Below are 20711 nucleotides of genomic sequence, written 5' to 3'. Positions count from 1 at the left end.
CTTGGTGAGCATCCATGTCAGGGTGAACTGGGAATGAAAAGACCAAGAAAGAATTACAAAGACCTTTGCCTTTAAGGAGTTTATCATCCAACATACTTACTCATTTAACTTACTTAAACAAAAAATATGTGTAGTTCTTCCACAACTCAGCTTAAATTCCAAACTCTGGAAAAACACTTTCCCAGGCTTCCGTCTCCCTCTCCCCCTCTCCCTCTCTCTCCCTATTGCCTTTTTCTCTGAGATTACAGTTCCATTTACTGTGTTTATCTCATCTGCAATAAGCTATTTGCATATAGTTTTCTCACATTAATAAGTAAGCTTCTTGAGGGCAAGGACTGTCTTTTGTAGAATAGTGCCTAGCACAAAGTAAAGAGTGTGTGTATATATATTTTTTAATCCACTTATCTCTGTGTCTTTGCACAGGCTGTAGGTCCTTCCACCACTCCATTCACTGAATCATTCCCTCCTCACCTCCACTTTAGATTCCCCCAAGGCTCTGGAAACATGCCACTCAAAGAGTCATACATAAAAGTATAATGCCACTTTCCACTGATTTACCTCTTTCTCCTCAAATTACCTTGTCTTAACTTATGTATGTTTATGTCATGTAGTCAATAAAATGTACAATCATTTTAGGAAGGAACTGTTTTTTTCTTTGTAGCCTGAGCACCTAGCACAGTGCTTTGCACAAGGTAGGTACTTAATAAGTTCTAAGTTGAAAAGAAGGCAGGATATTCGAAATACTGCATGTGATTTGTGTATCAAAGAAGTAACAAAAAAGAAATGTTAAAGTCACCCTGCAGAATGACACAGGGAGAATTGAATAATTAGTTAGTGGGTTTGAAATGGACTAATTCAGACAGACCAGAGTTTTTCTCTAAACCCACAGTTTCATCAGTCCTGGGGAAGAGAAAGACCAGGATGAGTCAAGGATTGGACCCAACTGGGCTGCATCAAAGATGGGCTATGTGCCTCAAGGCATGGGTACCGCATAAGTTCATAAAGTTTGGAATATAGGGAAGATGATATTAAGTAAATGAGCTAACCCCTCCAAGCACAATGGGAATGATCAATTTTTGCAGTGAACCACCACTCCAAATTCAATATGGTAGTAGATCCCCTCTTCCATCTCCTTTCCCAGACTGCTTGCTGTGCTAATGCTGCATTGTGCCTAAATGTTCATCTTCCATCAAAAGAAGTCCAACTGTGATTGCACATTTAGAGTAGGCAGGACAGCAGCCCAGCTATTTTTACCAAGACAGCTAAGAAAACATTTGAAGATGCAGAAGAGGTCAGAGAGGCAACTAATTATGTTCAGTAAAGGTTTTCCCCAAGTTGAGCCTCTGGACTTTGCTTTGGGGAGTGAAACCTAAATGGGAGTTGGGGAGAAGGGAGCAAACTTGGCCAAACATGTAACTTGATCATCGTGGGTATGTCCCCTGCTAGCACAGAGCATGACTCCATCCATGCCTTTATTTCCTAGGTAACTGCTTGCAATTTTTTTTCTTTAAGCCCTCCATGGAGGCTCTCCTCCTAACATGTGCTCAAGACTCTCCTTTTAGTCCAATATTTTGGAAGTATTAATATGCCATTCAGACTGCCATTATCTCTTGTTCTCACCATATGGCCAGCCAATTTTCTTTCCAAGTCATGAATGTTCTCGAACGTGCTGCTATACTTTTCTACTTTAAATCATCTGAAATCATGAAATTCCATCATTTACAAGAAGTAGCCATGTAGTTTAACAAATAGAAAACTAGCCTCAAAACCAGGAAGACCTGGGCATGGGTACATACTGGCTGTGCATGTCAATTAATATCTATGTGTTCTAGGCAGCTAAGATTAAAAGCTGCTGAGAAGGTGCCAACCTGTTTTGTTCAAGAGTTTCCTCACTCAGGAATTCCTTATACTAATAAAATTATAAATTCAGTCTCTACCCCAAAGTACCACCAGAGAGAGAGTAGTGATAGTAAAAGGATGTATCATAGTTAACTTAAAGAGACATGATGACACCCACATTTTGCTTGGAAGCTTGGAAGCTTTGTCTTTATAGGGTGAGGGCTTTGTCATATCATTTTCCCATCTTCTCATAGTGGCTAGAACAGTACCCTTCACTTACTATTAAATGTCTAATTTAATTTGTTGAATTGAATGAAAACAAAGAAGCTACCAAACAGATGCAAGAAGGATTGTTTTTGCAATGCAGGTCTCTTTTTTGTCTTTTCTCATTTAAAGGGACAGTTATTATATTAACAACTGACATTTTCCTTTGACATTTCATTTGTAGCTGTACCTTCTGAGAGAGCAGAGTTTGAAAGGAATTGGTTGCTCTAAACAGGGCAAAGAGAAGGGAAGCACAAACCTTACAACATTTTCCCCAAACTAATCTTGTTTGCACCACCATTTTTATAGCTTCCACTGAATAGAATGGGAACAATCCTTTTTCATGTAAGTCAACAATCACTAAACAAGTCATAAAGGCATTTATTTTGCTCTGGTGCTATAAAAGGTGCGTGTCACAGTAGGTAACAGTGATAATTCTAAGAAGCAGGTGCTAAGGATAGCTCTGACCCCAGAAGGCTGTCAGCTGATGATAACAAAGATCAATACCTCTGCCCTCTTATCCCTTTGTGTAATGGCTCAGGCCATCTGGCATTCCTGAAATGGACTTCCCCTTGTTCCTATCCTCCACCTGAAAAAATATACCCCATCTCAACCCAACCTATTCTACCAAGTCTTCCCTGATGCTGCTCCTACCCCCACCCCACAAAAATACCTTTCTCAACTTTCTCAAGACATTTTGTGTCAACTTCTTTTTTTATTTTTCAGATTCTACCAAGCTTATATCATTATTATTTCTCTATACATCTTATTCCTTATTACTGAAAACTTACTAAGACAGAATATGGGGAGACCCAAAAGACAGAAATATTAGGTCTCTTCATTTAGCAGTTTAGAACTACTTTTAGAAATAGAGACAAGATCAAAACAGATTGAAACATTCAAAGAATACCTTTCAGAAAAATTTACTGTCATCCACCTCCTTTCCCCACACCCCCTGCTCTCCTATCTTCTGCCCCATCCCCAACTTTCCTCCTTTCTGAATGTCTTTTCTGCTGACCATCCTGTGTCAGTGTGGCTGAGATTAGATGAAACAATGCCACAGGCAAGCAGAGAAAGGTATAGTAATGACTATGAACTGCAAGAAGGCCAAGAGCTTTCTCTGCCATTGGTTTCTTTTGCAGGACAATAAGCAGGTCTGATTCTTGTAAAAGAAGAGAAGAAAGAGAAGGAACGAGGGAAATCGCCCTCCCTGCTCTCCCTGGATGAGTGTGCTGAGGTTACTACCGGTCAGTACACTCTAGCCTACATCTCTGGTTTCAAGAGCCCTACAGTCATTTTGTACTAGCAGGAAAAATAACCACCCTGCAATCATGAAGTTTGAAGAGAAGTAGGTGGGGGAGGAAAATTCTAGAAAAAAAGGGGCAATAAGGAGGAGGAAGCAGTAGCAAAGAGATAAAATAGAGTCTACCAGTTTAAAATGTAACTAATCACCAGCAGTCTTTACAGGATTTAGGGACCACCCAAGAACAGTCAATGTTGGGTTCTACAAAGGGGGGAAGGTACAAGAGGATGCTTTAAAAAGTTTAAGTCCCAGAATTCAAACTTCTAGCCCAGTTCAAGATGAATGGAGACATTCATGTTTAATGAGATACTTAGCTATATAAATCTAACCCACCAGATCTTGAGGAAAATCGTGCCTTGGCATTCTTTTCTAAATTTATACAGTACAGACTTTGTGGTTGAGCTCCTCTTCTTCTTTTGCTTATGTCTATTTCCAACTTTATTGAGTTTGATAAATAATCTGTTCGAGAAATCTCTCCTGTCCCAAGACAATTTTAGTGCAGATGCCAGAAAATAGAAGTTGGGAGGCAGAGAGGATAGGCAGGCCAATGTGGCACAAATTAAGTGAGGTTTCCTATAGAGAAAATAGTCAGGAAAAGGGTGAGAAGAATGCAGTACAGGTTATTGGAGCTCCCCCCTGTCCGCCAATTAAGTCTCTTGAAGAATGAAATCCTGCTTCTAAGAACAGGATACAGAAATGAGGGGAAACAAGGTTTCCCAGGCCACAAGGTATTAAGTTCAGAGTAATCCAAAGAGTATTTATTAACAAAAACAAAAACAATCTACCATATTGAATCACAGAATCTCAGTTCTGAAATGAATCTCTTAGACCAACTCAGAGTCTAACATGCATCTAAGCAGAGATTCTTCTCCTACAACATTCCTAAAAAGAGGTCATCCAATCAAAATCTGGAGACCTCAACTAAGAGACAACCTACTATTTCCCAAACCAGTTATCTCTATCTGGATGACTAATCATTTTCAAGATTTTTTTTTTCCTCACAATTTCTACACACCCATTGCTCCTGGGGCCAAGCAGATTAAGTCTAATCCCTCTTTCAAATAACAGATTTCAAATATTTGAAAAAAAAATAAGCCATATGTTCCAACCCTGACTACCCTGCCTCTTCCCAAATGCAAATTTTCTCTCTATCAGAGTAAGCATTCCAATTTTCTTTCATCTATATCTCAAGTCAACTCCCCATCCTGGTCCTCCTCCTGTGAATACTCTCCAGGTTTCTGATATCCTTTCTAAACAAATTACTCTAGATGTGGTTACAGTTGGGTCTCCTAATGCCCAAACACAGTCCACATTTGCTACCATGCTTCAAAATTTTCTGAAGCTCGCTGTCTTAGGAGCAAAAGTCTTTATCCACTATACATACCAAAGAAAACAAACAGAAAAATGTACAAATATCTAATTTAAGTATATCCAAGTCTAGAATTCTATAAGTTCATGAATATCAATAACTTATTTAGGAAATTCCTAAAATCTCTTTATTTTTCATTTTAATTAACTTACATTTTAAAAAAACAAAATAAACTTGACTAGCTAATCCAACAATTCATCATCTCTAGACCTACCCAAATCCAACCTGCTACCCAATGGGATGATACTTTTTAAATTATATTTATTTGTAGTAAATAGCACTTGGGGGGGGGGCAACACAAAGAACAAAATGATGGAGAAAACTTGAGTATTGGGTTGGGGTGGGAGGAAAGGATTAGGAGCTGATTCAATTCAGAAAGGTCTTAGCCACCAAAACAATGAACTTCAGAAAATTTGTCAAAATTGAATGACCTTCCAGCACACTATAGTGGAAAATACACTGAATTTTAAGTCAAAGGATCAAGGTTCTGTTCATATGACCTGTGTGATCTTGGTCAAATCGCTTTATCTCTTTTGACCTCCATTTTCTTATCTGGAAAATTAGTGGAATGGTTACTACCAGCTCTTAATTCTATGATTTTTAGAAACAAGACAATCAATTGAGTTATGATGTTATCTATATAGGGGCAGCATGGCCTTTTTTTTTTTAAGCTGGAACTGATTTCTATCTAGGCATTCCCCTGCCTACTGAGGGCCTGGCCACATGTTCTGCAATGTGGTAGTGAAAGAAATAAATGTCTCATTGTAAATTTTATCCAAAACAAAATTATACTAGCGCTTTCATATTTGTGGCTATATCAAATCTGCTTCTAATTTTTTATGAAAAATTAACTAAGCTGATATAGTCATGGTGATGTTTTATCTGGGCTAGCTCTAGACAAAATAGTTAAGCAGGCAGTTGGTGCTCCTGGATGCCCCTTTGTATTCCCCCTTACTCTTTTCTACCCTGCTTCAAGTATCTAACTCCTTACCCATTTCCTCTTCTGTTTCCACATCCAAAAAATACTCTCTGAAAAGACCTGAGTAACTCATTCATACTGAAGTACAAACTGCAAATAAAACTAAATAGACTTCATATGTTTTTGCTGCTGCTGTTACTATTTTTTTTTTGGTTTAGCCATTTTTCAGTCAAGTCTGACTCTTCATGAACCCTTTGGAGTTTACTTGGCAAAGATACTAGAGTTGTTTGCCATTTCCTTCTCCACTCACATTACAGATGAGGAAACTGAGGCAAACAGGGTTAAGTCACTTGTCTAGGATCCCACAGTCTGAGGCCATATGTGAACTCATGAGGATGATTCTTCCTGACTCCAGGCCCCACACTGATTCTACTGCACTACCTAGCTGCCCACTCATTGTTACTACTACCTAGAATTCTTTTATTCTGGTGGGAAATGCAGGTCTTTGTCTGCAACTTATTTTTTCCCATCAATGAGAAAACAAATCTAACTCTGGGAAGGAAGTGAAGAGAGGAAAACATTGCTTTTGATCATAGAATCAGAGTAGGAAGAGTCTCAGAGCCATTTTAGTCCATTCTCTTTATTCTACAGTCCTTAGAAGTCAGAGATGTTAAGTAATTTTTTTAAGGTTCCTCAGCAAAAAGGAATAAATCTAGGATTTAATTTCAGATCTTCTGGCTCCAGATCCAACATGCTTTTCCATTATACCCCACTGACTGTTCACTTTTCACAAAAAGGTTTTCTGGAATGGAATCATGGCGCATGTTGTTGTCCTATGATTTAGTTAAACTGTGTTTTCTGTTCTTGCCTGGGTAAAGCTGACCTTTGATTTGATTCAGTACAGACATTATTTCAACACACCAGTATAGTATTGCATCGCCCTCCAATAATCAGAGTTTAGCTTAAAGCTGATTCTGTTCAGGATGGAGGAACCACATGTCTAGGAAGCTGTTTCAGAAAGCCATAAATAAATTCTCTAACTTTAGAGACTTCAAAATTTTAAAGGGTCAAATCCCAAATGAAAACTTTTAATTAAAAGACCAGAGAAATTATAGCCATTCAAAGATAAGATTTTTTTTATTTGTTCTGATGACATAATATTGACAAATCTGTCATAAGACCCATTAACAAGATTTCACCCACAAAGGGGATAAAATAATAGAGAAAGAATAGCAAATGTTGTTTCAACTTCTGAGCCAAATGGATGAGATATGAGCACACAGAAAAGTAAAAGCAACAAAGAACCACATCATGCTTCCAAGGAGAACCATTAATCAAGAAAAAATTCTCTACTAAAGTTATGAAAGAAATAGAAATTTGTTATCTATCTTCAAAACTCTCCCTTCTTCCTTTATGCTCCCTTTTCCATTGAGTTCACCCTTATCCCTTTCTGTAAGTACCCAGAGCCATCTCTCTTCTGTATTTTATCCTGACCCTCCCCAGAAGTACCTGAAACTTCTTCATTTCTCTTTTCCCCACCCCCACTAAACTCTTATATCTTTAGAGCAGATGATCTCAGCTAGCTATTAGTGAAAAAGCACCAGTTTAGACGACCATGATAAGGTATGAATGACTGATAATATATGTTAGCACTCCCAGGAGTATGTGTACTTTGAAAGCATGACTTATTCTGTCATTTATTCAACCAATTTTTATTAAGCCCTCTTTCAAATATAAGAAATTACTAAGTAGGTCAGTTGCTGAGAAAAACATCATCCTTTTGAGTTTGTTAAGATTTAGATTTACCTTGTTAATCCAAAAGAACAAAACCCCTTCTTTAGGAGACAATCTCTAATACTATCCTAGCAATTTTCTTATTAGCCCAGAAATTTAGAATGAGTAAGTATCCAAGTGACCTGGACTCTTATAGCAAAAGAAATAGGATCAACTTTTTAATGAATGAATAACTTGTTTTCAAATTTTTCTGTAACAACAAATGTTATTATATTAAAAGTCGACATTTATATAGTGCTTGAAATTTTTCCAAGTGTCATATACATTACGTCATTTTCCCCTCATGTCAATATCATAAGATGGACACTCTAGGTATTATTATCATGGTACATATGAAGAAACTGAGGTTCAGGTAAGTTAAAAGGCATAACCGAGCTCACATAGCTAATGTCGGGGAGGAATCTAAACCAAGGTTTTCCTGATTCCAAGTCCAGTATTCAAATCACTGTGAGGTCAGTTATGCTTCTTTAGGAACATCCAGTTCAACTCAAAAAATATTTATTGAGCCCTTGCTTGCCAGTATACCGTGGGGAATACCAAAATGAATGTGTTCCAGGACTCAAGGAACACACTAAGAGGAAAGATAAGCATGTGAATAACTATAGCATAAATACAGAAGTGATGCCTACCATATCGGAAGGCAACAATTCTATCTGTTTTTCTCTCAGACGCTTTTACCTTCCTAAACATCATTTCCTATATGGTCCAAACCAATGATAGAGCCATTAAGTTAAGCATTTGACTGGGTACCTTACAAAGCAGTCCTGCAGGTGACCAAAAATCGACAAGATTAAATTTAATGAGGTTAAATGAAAAAGCTCATATATAAGTTTCAAAAAAGTCTATAAACTGCCAAAGCATGAAATGGAGTAGATACACTTTAATGGCCATCAAAAGAACAACCTTGGGTGTTTAAGTTGACTACAAAACCAATGAGACAAGAATGTGATGTAGGGCAAGAAAGCTAATACAAACTTCGGCTGAATTATTAGACTAAAGGAGTCAATCATGCCACCATATTCTTGTTGATCAGATCACAGCCAAAGCACATTCAGAGGAAAGCAACCAATATAGTGAGGAATCTAGAAACCATATCATGTGAGAAATAGTTTAAGGAACTGGGGGTATTTAGTTCTACAAAGTGGAAACTCGGTGGAGTCACTATAGCTGTCTTCATGAATCTAAAGAGTTGTCGGGAGGAAGGCAGATTGAACACATTCTCCATAGAGAGTAAAAAATAAGGGCTAATAAAAAGAAGGTGGGTACAAGGAGTCACATTTTCCATTCAGTAGAAAGAATAACTAGTAACTGGAGCCATACAAGATGGAATAGGGCGCCTCAAAAATAATGAGCTCCACCTGGTCAAGAAGATGATAGATGACCACGAGCCAAGGACATCACGGAGGGGATTCCTTCATCAGGTGTAAGACTGGGCTAAATACGATTATAATTTGTGACGCTCCTCTAAAACATGGGCTCATGGCAGCTATTTTGAGTGGGAGAAGAAGAGAAAACTCAAGGAAGAGCTTCTGAGCCAGCAATAGTGACAAGATCTTGAGAGACACAAAATTTAGAGCCACTTAGCTAACTGAGTTTTACTATGGTGTTATAGCAAAGTTTGAAAATGGAATTATTTCTGAGTGTAGCTTGAGATCCAGAGGAGAATTTCGTTTCCTCTTTCAGGAAGACTGAGCTTTAGCATGCAATATAAAGACAGACCCACCCCCCAGACAGGACAATAGGGACCTCCTCCCTTACTGACAGCTGCAGAGTTAGGCTGAACACTGATAGAATCTGAACCCAAGAGAATATCCATTTGATACCACTAAGCAATGCACCAGATACCATCTTCAGGGACTACAAAATAGATAAGAAATGAAAGGCTATAAGGCAGGGGAACAGGCTTCAAAGAGCTAACAAAATTGCTTAATAGCTGCACTTTCTTGTGATGGGCTAAACTAATTTTTCTTTTCCTCCTGTCAAGCATATGTCATAGTGCAAAGGGAGGACTCCACCAAATCACAGTCTGTGCCAAATCACAACTTTGGCTAGTGTGCCCTATCTTGGCTCTGGTGTTCCTAGGCACCATGATTATAAAAAATCCAATGATTCAGGGTGGCTAGATTTATCACACATGGTGAAAAGGTCCCAGACGACACTAGGAATACCTAGTGAATATGATTTTATTATTTTTTTTTAAACCCTTACCTTCCGTCTTGGAGTCAATACTGTGTATTGGCTCCAAGGCAGAAGAGTGGTAAGGGCTAGGCAATGGGGGTCAAGTGACTTGCCCAGGGTCACAAAGCTGGGAAGTGTCTGAGGCCAGATTTGAACCTAGGACCTCCCATCTCTAGGCCTGGCTCTCAATCCACTGAGCTACCCAGATGCCCCCTGAATATGATTTTAGAAAGAAGGGGAGGGAAAGGGATAGAGAGTGAAAGTGAAAAGAAAAAAAATGGTGGTGGAGAAATGAATTGCTTCTCTTTAGGTTCCAGGATGTCACTCGGTTTATTCTATTGCTCAAGAAGAATTCAATGTCTGAAAGCAAAAACCTGATTAAATAGTCAAGTCAGGTATGCTTTAAAAATAATAATGTTACATTATTATTATTTTGACCTCACTGCTTCAAAAGATGTCATTTCATCAGTATGAATATTCACTCTAACAGCAGAGATTAAAACCCACACCTTGGTAGATTGATGATCTTCATGAAAAGCTGCTGCAGTCAGAAAAATTATTCTTGTGGCTAACCTTTTGGTAATGGAGGGAGAAATAATGGGATATGGCAAGTGACTAGACACATGTGATGAGTGAAAGTAAGGAGTTGATGCTTGAATACATGGGTCCAGGGGGATATGATTGGGGGTGTAGACTCTAAATGAACATCCTAGTGTAAACACCAACAACATGGAAATAGGTTCAATCAAGGACACAAGTAATACCCAATGAAATTGCGGGAAGGGTGGGTGGAAGAGAGGGAGGAGAGGATGTGATTACTGCAACCAAGGAATAATGTTCTAAATTGACTAAATAAACTAATTCAATGGGGAGGGAAAAAAAGAAAGGAATTGAGAATGACACCAAAATTATGACTCTGGATGACTACAAGTATGTTTGTGTGCCCCTCCCAGTAACAGAGCTTCAGAAAAAAGGTGGATTTGGGGCAAAAGATAATGAGCTCTGTTTGGACATATTGGCTTCCAGATGCCTTATGGTACATGCTTTGAAACGTCCAACAGGCAGACAGTGACATAGAACTGGAACTCAGGAGCGAGGTTAGGGCTAAATAAGTTGATTTAGAGTCATCTGCATAGAGATGATAATTGAACTCATGGGAGCTGCTAAGATCATCAAAGAAAGAAGGAAAAGAAAAAAGAGAAAAGATCCTTGGGCTATGCCTACAGTTCTACAGTTAGTGAGCATGGCATGATTGATATGCCAGTGATAAATGCCTAATAAGAGCAGTCACACAGGTAAGAGGAGAACCAACAGAGAGTAGTATTAGGGGGAAAAAAAGGAAGAAGGGAAGAAGGGAGGTAAAAAAATCATTTGTACATGAAAAACTAATAACAGATAACAAAGAGTTTAGGACAGGCAATGTTCCTCAGAATAACTTAAAAGGAATTTTCAATACCCACATTCAACAAAAGAAAAACACACACACACACACACAAAAAATAAAAACGAACCACACACATATGTCCTGATATACCCTATGGAGAAGAAATCAAAATCAAATGAAATGCTCAAAGAGATCTAGTGATAGCATAATCAAAGTTGTCCAGACATGTTTGTAAGATTTTCTGCTGGAATTTCCCGTTAGGAGAATAAACAAGGATAGATAGAAGGCTTTCCCGTGACTGGATTCTGGGACCTGAAGACCAGGGTGTAATGATAAGAAAAACAAGGAAATACCAGAGGGCCACAGACTAATGAACATGCTATAAACCTGGAATCTTTGCCCCTCCCCCCAAAAAAAAACAAACTTGGCTCGCTACTGGAAGGAAATACTCCAAGTGGAAGCTGGGTGTTCACAGATAACATTATGATAAACAGTTCCTCAAATAGGGCAGATGCAAATAAAAAGAAAGGATATGAAGGCAGATGTAATCAGAAAACCTAGGTAGGAAGGCAAATGGAGTTATATTTTCAAAAGGAATATTCCTACAAATAAAGACACCTCTTCAAAGTAGATGATTTAATCTAGTGCCCACTAGCAGCTTAGGTGAGTAGAAGTGATATTACCCTGGAACGTTCCCTATGGTGCTGCTGGAAAATTCTCAACAAGTTGTTGGTTCTTGCTAGAGATAAGTGATGTGTCTGTGCATTTCCCTCTAGACCAAGGCTGGCTCACAGCCACTGGAGGAGCAGAGAAAGGGGGAAGCTATTTAAGTTATCGCTGCAGGGCTCCTCACTTTTCTTGAGCACCATGGCACGCAATCAGCAAAAATGGGAAGCACCAGGTTACTGAGAGGTACCTAACGAGTGCTGACAAGAGGCAACAAAAATCAGCAAATTTCTCCTCCTGGTTCTGCAGGGAGCATAAAACTCTTTTGCATAGAACATCTGCAGAATGTGAGAACTGAACGGTGCCTTAGGATCCCAGTCCAGGGCCCTAACTTTTGCAAATAATGATGCCAATAAAAAACAAGAGCTCACATTTATATAGTTGCCCCAAACATGGAAGATGAGGCACTCAGAAGGGGGAAAGGCTTGTCCACAAGTCAGGTTAGTGACTGAGCTACTCTTGGAGCTCTGGTGTCTGGATGCCTAGGTCAGTGGCCTTCCCTAATCTACCAGGAAAATTGCTGCCACCATTTCTCATGCTCAAAAGATGAAACACCAATTTTTCTTGGTAGCAAAATAGCTCTGTTTCCCAGTTAGCCCTGGTAAGATCTGAGACTACATAACTGTTCCACTCCCCACCCTCCCCGGAGGCCACTCTATTTCAACAGCAAAGCTTTCTGGCAGAGGCATCTTGCTAGGCATTCCAAAATGGATTATTGTTGGGAAAAAAAGGATAAAATAATTTGACCCCTCTCTCAGACCCAGCAGGCGTGGGTGTTGGTGATCTCACACTTGCAACAGGGCACCAGAAGTCCCCAAGCCAGAGGAGCAGCACTGTACAAAGGAGAGAACATGGTGCCAGGGCTGAAAGGGACTCCAGAAACCATCTCATCCAATGCTTTCATTACATTTGAGAAAACTGAGGCCCGGGAATCTTCCAGGATTTCCCAAAGTCACAGAAGGAAATGTCAGAAGCCCTGGGTTCAAATCACGTCTCTGGGTCTCATCTCAGTTTCCTAATCTGTAAAAGTAGGGGTTTGGACTTAGAATCTAGAATCTCTAGATATGGAGATGGGAGGGTCCTCAGAGGCTACACCCAAGAAGCAGCTTCCCCAATAGCCTCCCCTAAAATCTGGATATCAGAATGCAAAAACTTGCAAATTAAAAAGTTATTAACTCATAAGGTTCAGGGGAGAAGGGTTTTGTAAACTTTATGAGCTTGATTCAAAGATATGAGTTCATCTCAGGAATAAAGTTGAAGTACTAAACCAAATTTAAATAGTCAGACACACCTTTGTCTAACCTGAAGTACGGTCTTCCTAATAATAGTTCTTTGGTCATATCATCATTCCTTCAGTCCACAGACTGACATCATACCTTCTCCCATTTCTGAGGTTTTAATAGTAAATACAGAGGTCCTAGAATTCTCTCCCTCTTCTCCTGCTTTGAAAGAGTCTGGTTTTAAGCCCTTCCCCCTTTACAATCCATTAAAAAACAATCCCAAATCTGAGATCTTTAGAGATTTTGATGTTGGGCTAGATGGCTTCTGAGGTCCCATCCAACTCTAAATATATAATTCTCTCACCCAGTTTAAACATTAATACTTTTACAGATAGCTCTGTCTTTACCAGATGTATCTTTAAGTCAAGGACTTCCCTCCCTCCAATAAAGAAACAAAATGGACATTTTTTTTTTCCCAGAAAATTGTTCTGTAGCATCATCAGGTGTTTTCACAAATTAATTAATTATCATTTGGCACTAAATAGGAAATAATCTGAAGTAGCATGGCATATAGAGAAAAAAGCACTTGGAAACAGGAAACTTGGGTTCAAGACCCACCTCAGACATCTTAATATTTGTATTTAGATATTATTAAGATAAGATATATTAAATATTAAGACACCTCTTAATATCTGTATACCAGTGGGCAGGATACTTAACCACTCTTTGCCTCATCTAAAAAAGGAAGTTAATCACAGACTTATACAAACTATCTCCCAGGATTATTTATTATGAAAAAATCTTTTATTTCATTTAAATGTGAGCAAAGGCAGTTTTTAAAACAGGAGAGCTATAAGACTGCAAAGAGGATTATGCTTTTTTTTAAATCAAGGCCAACCTGAATTTTCCCTCTTAGAAACTCCTGACCCTTATATGTCCATACCTCATTATAATTTTAACTGATTTTAGGGACTGAGAAATATATAAATGCCCTACTGTCTTGGGGATTTTACTTTTGGCCTTGGTTATTCACCACTATTTTAATAATTTATTCACTTAATTAAAGCAATAATTTAAGTACCCATATTTAGTGATATGGGCACTCATTTTACCAATATAAATCACAACCCTTCCGCACTGTAGGAAGTAGTCTTTATGATTTTATGTGGCTGGAAAAATTAATCACTGTATAGCCAACATTCTGGTAATGAGAGCCTCTGGAAAATTATCAAGGAAGGTCTCTGGACGACAGAAACACAGCTTGTTGCCAGACCTCTACTCAAAGATATTCTACCCTATTAGTCGACCAGAGTTTATGTTTCAATAACATAGGCCCCCAGAACCGAGGGTTACACACCCTCTACGATGAGGCATTGGAGGAAAATATTAGTGGAGATAATTCCCTGCTGCAGAGCAGCTCATTCCAAATGCACATTCCACAATCAGGATGGCTCATTGTCTCTAACCTGTGACTCATCTCAGTTCTCCTTGAAGACTATAATTTCATATTCCCTAGGGGGAAAAATGCATTACCTATTTTAGGTGACTAACCCTCTCAGTTCTCTCAAAATACCTAATGTTAACAAGAAGAAAAAACTAATTTTAAAGCCACTAACTGTATAACCATAAGCAAATCAACCTCCTCGCTATGGTCCTTAGCTTTCTCCTCTAAAAGGTGAGAAGACTGAACCAGATGATTCTAGGGTCCTTTGCAGCAAAGATACTCTGTGATCTGTCCTTGAAGAAAGAGCCAAAGAGGGTGCTCAAATCCTAAGCTGTCCCTTCCTGGCCTCCTGAGTTTCTTCAAGATCTAGCTCAAATCCCACCTTCTTCAAGAAGCCCTTCTCAATCCACCTCAATACCAGTACTTAGCCTTCTGAAATGACTTCCAATTTACCCTTTCTATATCAGGTAGGTATATAGTGATTTAAATATTGTTTCCCCCATTAGACTGTGAACTCCCTGAGGGAAGGGATGGCTTTTGCCTTTATGTGTAACCCTGGTTCTTAGTACCATGCCTCACACAAAATAATTGTTTAATAAATGTTGGTTAACTGGATGACAAGATCATCTTTCTTATACCAAAACAGTTCAGTCACAGAGAAGCCTGAATTTACAACTTACTTAAGTTGAAAGTCCCCAGATTATGCAAAGTTCCCAAAAGTTTCTGTGTGTCCTTCATACTGGTGTCTTTCTGGCTATATAACAGGAGCCTCCGAGCATCTGAGAACAGACGTGATACACTGCAAGAGAAGGAGAAGAAAAAGGGAAGGAAAGAAAAAGAATTAGACATGTAAATGCTTAGCCTATCTCCCCACAGATTCTCACATAAGAAATGACTTTGACATGACTAGTTTCTCTCCAACTGTCTAGCCTCTGACAATAAAAAGTGATTAAAAGGGTCTACTTTTGCATATTTGGTCACATCTGTATTATTTGTGATGATGTCTACAATAGTAGGTGACTTATTTATTGCACATGGTGGCATCAAGGTCTTTATACAATTCCCCTATTTTATGGGAGTGTGGATTTTAAGTTGGAAGGAAACTCAGAGTTCATCTAGTCTATTTCCCCTCCACCATTTTAAAGCTAAGTCAATAGAGGCATAGAAGGTTAAGTAACTGGTCCAAGGATGGACAAGTAGCATTAGAGAGGGTATTGGAACCTTGATCCTCTGACTTCAGAATCCCAGCTCTTTCCATTACTACATTACTATTACCACACTGCCATCCATCATGCAATTCCCTCTGAAAAATAGTTTGGTCCAAGTCTAACCATTCAGTATTCTCTTGGAGTAACTTAATTCTCGTTTTCTGGGGAACTGTCAGCAGATGAGTTACAAGTTGAGAAAAGAAAACAAGCTTTAATACTCACATCGACTTGTCGAAGTTTCCAACAACACCAGGAGATTCGCCAGGGGTTGGATATCGGAAACAAGGGTTATTGGCATTGCAGATAATCCCCTGAACCCAAGAGAGAGTTCCTGCAGATGGCATAGCTTTGTTTGGAAAGTGGCCTGTTGAAGAAAGGGAGAAAAAATTGCATTGGGGAAAATGTCCTCTGGAGTCCTTGTGATCATCTCCAATTATTCCCTAATATGAACTTTTTATACTTCTGATCCAATCAGTCATGTCTTCCCTACAGCACTGAGCAGGTCATGTTGCTGCACATACCTGGAAATTCCTCCCCCTTCTCCTCTTTATTAATTCAAATAGCCATGGAAGTCATAGAACCTGAAATGGATATCTGCCTGAAAGGGAATTCAGAGATCATCTAGGCCAAATGTTCTTAATCTCTTTTTACTCTACCCTTTTGTCAAAGCTTCTGGACCTCTTTCCAGAATAAGGTTTGTAAATGTATAAAATAAAACACATAGGCTGACAAAAGAAACCAATTATATTGAAATAGTTATCAATATATAAACATATGTACATGTATGAATAAAATCTAAATATATGTACATGCATACGTATGTATATAAACATATATGTACTGTGTGTGTGCACACACAAGCTCAGACAATATGTTACAAATACTTGATATAGGCCAACCTCACCTCTTACTATTTATGTGCCCCCTTGGGAACCTCACCTCTCTATGTTTCAATTTCCTCATCTGTAAAATGAAGAAGTTGGTCTAGGTAGCCTCAAAGGAACCTTCTAAATCTTTCATCTTGGGACCCTTTCATTTTTACAAATGAGAAAACAGAAACCCAAAGAGCAGATGACTTACCCATTTTTTTTATTTTATTAAATAAAGTTTTGTTTATTAAATTTATTGTTTGTTTAATAATTAATTAATAAATAATTTAAAATGAATAATAAATAAAAATAAATTAATAAATAAATTTACTAAATAAAGTTTTATTTTATTAAATAAAGTTTATTAGGGATATAGACAAGTCTAGAACCTAAGTTTTCTTACTCTCCCCTGCCCCAGTACTCTTGTCCTTACATGATATCTGCTCCCTTTCAAAGTCAACCTTCACTCACTTTCTCTAACTACCAACCTCTGGTCCTTGCTGATCCTTCCCTTACCCATAGGTCTAAGCCACACAAAAATGTCAACAGCTTCTATCTGTCCCATAGCTCAGTTACTGAGGACTTTCATTTATATTGCCTTATTGAATTCTCCTAGATGAGGAAATTGAAGCCCTCATCTGGTCTGCTTCACCACTCTGCCTTTCTTATCATCTAACATTTGATTTTGTTGGATCACAGAATTGCGGAGCTTGAAGAGACCTCAAAGAAGCTTTAGTTTAAAGATGATGAAACAGAAGTATAAGTTACTTCCTCGAGGTCAGTCCCACAACTAGTAAGACACAGGACTTAAACCTGTGTCCACCAGTTTGAAATTCAGGGCACTTTCCATTATGCCACACTGACTTCAGGTTATCTTTGAGCTCCAGAGGGATAAAAAAATTACTAGAATACAAGTAAGAGGTTATCTTCAAGCATTGTCAGAGAGAAACTACATGCAAATACTGCATTTGAGAATTCAATTAAGAAGAAGTCTATGGTAGGCATGACTACGCTGGATCCCAAGTCGTGCCATTTCTAAGTTTTAGCTCGATTTATACCAGTTCCCAATGGCTGTGCTTCTGCAATGCTCTATGTTAATGCCCTAACTCAAGCAAGGCAATCAAAGCTTTGGAAGGGCCACTGAAATTTAAAAGGTACTGACAGAGCTTTCAGTTCTCCTGCAGCACAGAAACAACTGACCTTATCACTTAGTAAGAATAAGAATAGTGAGTTAAAATGGGAAGCCACCAAATAATTCCCCTTCCTCCTCCAGTGAGATATTCTCTGGACTGCAATAGGGAAAAGTGGAAGACATCCTAACTACCCAACTCCACCCTGCAAAAGTCCTTCTCCAGTAACATTTGGGGGTTATTTCACCCCTCTTGCTCTGGGTTCTTTTTTGTATTACTTGGTGCAAGTACAAAACTTGCTAGTTATATGTCTGCTCTCTATAGTTTAATTAACCTGCACTGAAGACAATAAGCATTTATTGGCTATATATTATATGCCAGGCACCACACTAAGTGTTGAGGATGCAATGATAGACAAAAGACAGTCCCACTTTGGTTTTTTTGTTTTGTTTTGTTCTTAAATATTTTTCCATGGTTACACGATTCATGTACTCTCCCTCCCCTCTTCCAGAGCTGGCAAGCAATTCCACTGGGTTATACAAGTGTTATCACTTGATACCTATTGACGGTCCCACTTTGAAGGAATACACAATAAAATGAGGGAGACAACATACAAACAATGGTGTACAAATTGTATTCAGGATAAATTGGAGATAATTAACAGAGAGAAAGCCCTAGCATTAAGGGAGATTTAAAAAGGCTTCATGCAGACAGAAAGACTTTAGCTTTGACTTGAAGGCATCCAGGAGGTAGAAATGAGAAGGGAGAGAAATCAAGGCATGAAAAGCAGCTGCCCAGAATCAGAAGATGGAAGTGTCTCCTTCAAGGAAGAGCAAGGGGGCCAGTGTTACAGGATTGTGTAAATAAGGGTGAATAAGGTATAGGAAGACTGGAAAGGTAGGAGAAGGACACCTAGGTTACGAAGGGATATGAAGACAATAAATGCCAAAAAAAGTATTTTATATTTACATCTGAGGAGATCAGAAGTTCTGGGAATTTAGTGAATTGTGGACTGGCATGTTTCTACTTATCGCTTAGGAAGATTAAGCTGACAGCTAGTAGAGAACGGTCTGGGAAGGATTTAATTTTGGGAGTCTTATTAGCTTTCATCCTTCACCAAAAGCACTGAAGCCCCAGGTTGTTTGAATTTGACAACTATTATCATATTATTCAGAGCAGAAATTAAATAAATAGATTCCTCCAAAACTGAATACTTTACAAATAGAGAGGAACATCTAAGCCCAAATAATGATCTTGGGATTACCTCACATAAAATCATGAATCCATTCTATGAAAACAAGACATTAAAAGAAACAATGTTTGGGGGTAATCAGTTCCTTAAGAACAATAATATAAATGGACGATTGGGCAAATGATATTACAGCAAGGCTATGTGATTCTAAGGTGTAGTTTGATAATGCATTATTAACAATGTTATTGTGTAATGTTATTGGTTAAAACAACCTAATACAGGTTCCAGCTATAAATACTCATGTGGACCAGAAGTAGTAAATGGCTTTTTCGACTGTTTTACTCTTTGTCAAAGGGGTATACGAACTTCATTAGAAGTCAGGCTGATTTTTTAAAAATCCACTAATTGGTGAATAGTCTATACTTATCTACATGGCAGGCTGTTAATGGTTATATAAAGATTTAAGCTATTTTAAGGCTTTCTAGTTTCCTGAACAAAAGAGCAAGTTACATTATTATGAATTTGTCGCAAAACCAAAACATAAAGAGATTTAAGTAGCCTTCAGGTAAATTTGCAGATGATAGACTGTAACAAGTTATTAAGAACTAAGAAACATTTTGGATGACGCCTAGCCTTTAAGATCCTTGCTGTCCCATGATATCATGATGCCAATATCAGAAGCACAATTCTTGGCTGGATGGAGTCATCTAACACAGAGTCTCACACTTCCTAGGCTCTTTATTCATTTAACAAATATTGATGTATTATTATATGGTGAATTTGGAATCAGAAGGCTTGCATTCAAATCTCAGCTCTGCCTTTGTGATTTGGAACAAGTTCCTTTAGCCATAATTTCAACTACACAATAAGTGGGTTGAACAAGATCATCTTCAAGGTCCCTGTTAGATGTTTTAAAGAATACAAAGCTGTATAACGTCATCAACAAAAAAGTAGTAGGTAGTATGTGGTGCCATATAAGTGGTACAAATTATAGTCAAGCAAGTGAGGAAACAATAACCAGAAAATCCCTAATTTCTAGAGCTGTTTGGACAAGCTTTAGGAAAAAGGCAGTGGCCAAATCTATAAACCAAGATATCAGTTCAGTTTAAAGGAGGAGACTGTTGTCTTTCCAAACTTGTTAAAAATAGTACTGTGCCTACCTAATCTTTTTTTTTTGGCAACTTCTTTTCTTCCTCCATCTTTTAACTACTACCTAATTCCCTAAAAATAAAAGGTTCCTACACAAAAAACCTGTGAGATCTGAAATGCTTCTGTGCCCCTGGCTATGGGTTTATGTGAGATAAATAATCACTTTATTTCCTTCTTAATTTGCATCCTATCATTTCATCCCTCATCTCTGAAAAATTATCTCTTGCCATCTCATGGTACTCCCTAAAGGAAGTTATCACCCTAACCATTTATGTGGAAAAACATAATTCTTAGGAGATCCCTGTGATCATTTATACCCAACAGGGATTTAGTTGAGTTGAACATTGACTCAGGTCAACTGCTTAATCTCCCCATAATCAGTTAAAGGAAAACCAAACAAGAAATTCAACTGAAGTCAGCTGCTCCTGATCAGAGTGTTTAGATAACCTGAACTGATATTTTGCCTACCAAGAAAGAAACTGGTTCTATTAAAACTATAAATGGCACTTCAGAACCAATGGGCACAGGGCAGCTAGATGGCACAATGGATAGAGTACCAGGCCTGGAGTCAAGACAATTCATGTTCTATAGTTCAAATCTGGCCTCGACCACTTATTAGCTGTGTGACTCTGGGTAAAGCCACTTAACCCTGTTTGCCTCAGCTCTCCTACCTATAAAATGAGCTAGAAAAGGAAATGGCAAATTACCTCAGTATATTTGCCA

The 20711-nt window shown here is 38.4% G+C and overlaps 1 protein-coding gene across 1 annotated transcript in view; it reads right to left on the bottom strand.

The window, feature by feature from the left end:
* The window catches only part of ABCA1 (ATP binding cassette subfamily A member 1), a 152507-nt gene that overhangs the window by 90318 nt on the left and 41478 nt on the right, over positions 1–20711 (bottom strand). The window contains exons 4-5 of the mRNA XM_007499025.2: positions 15871–16012; positions 15121–15239 (exon numbers count right to left, since the gene is read on the bottom strand). Of these exons, the coding sequence (XP_007499087.1) occupies positions 15121–15239; positions 15871–16012 (261 nt within the window). The remainder of the gene's footprint in view (positions 1–15120; positions 15240–15870; positions 16013–20711) is intronic.

Source organism: Monodelphis domestica, chromosome 7 (assembly GCF_027887165.1).
Source record: "Monodelphis domestica isolate mMonDom1 chromosome 7, mMonDom1.pri, whole genome shotgun sequence".
Taxonomy (NCBI): Eukaryota; Metazoa; Chordata; class Mammalia; order Didelphimorphia; family Didelphidae; genus Monodelphis; species Monodelphis domestica.
This window is presented reverse-complemented; position numbering and strand designations above follow the sequence as displayed.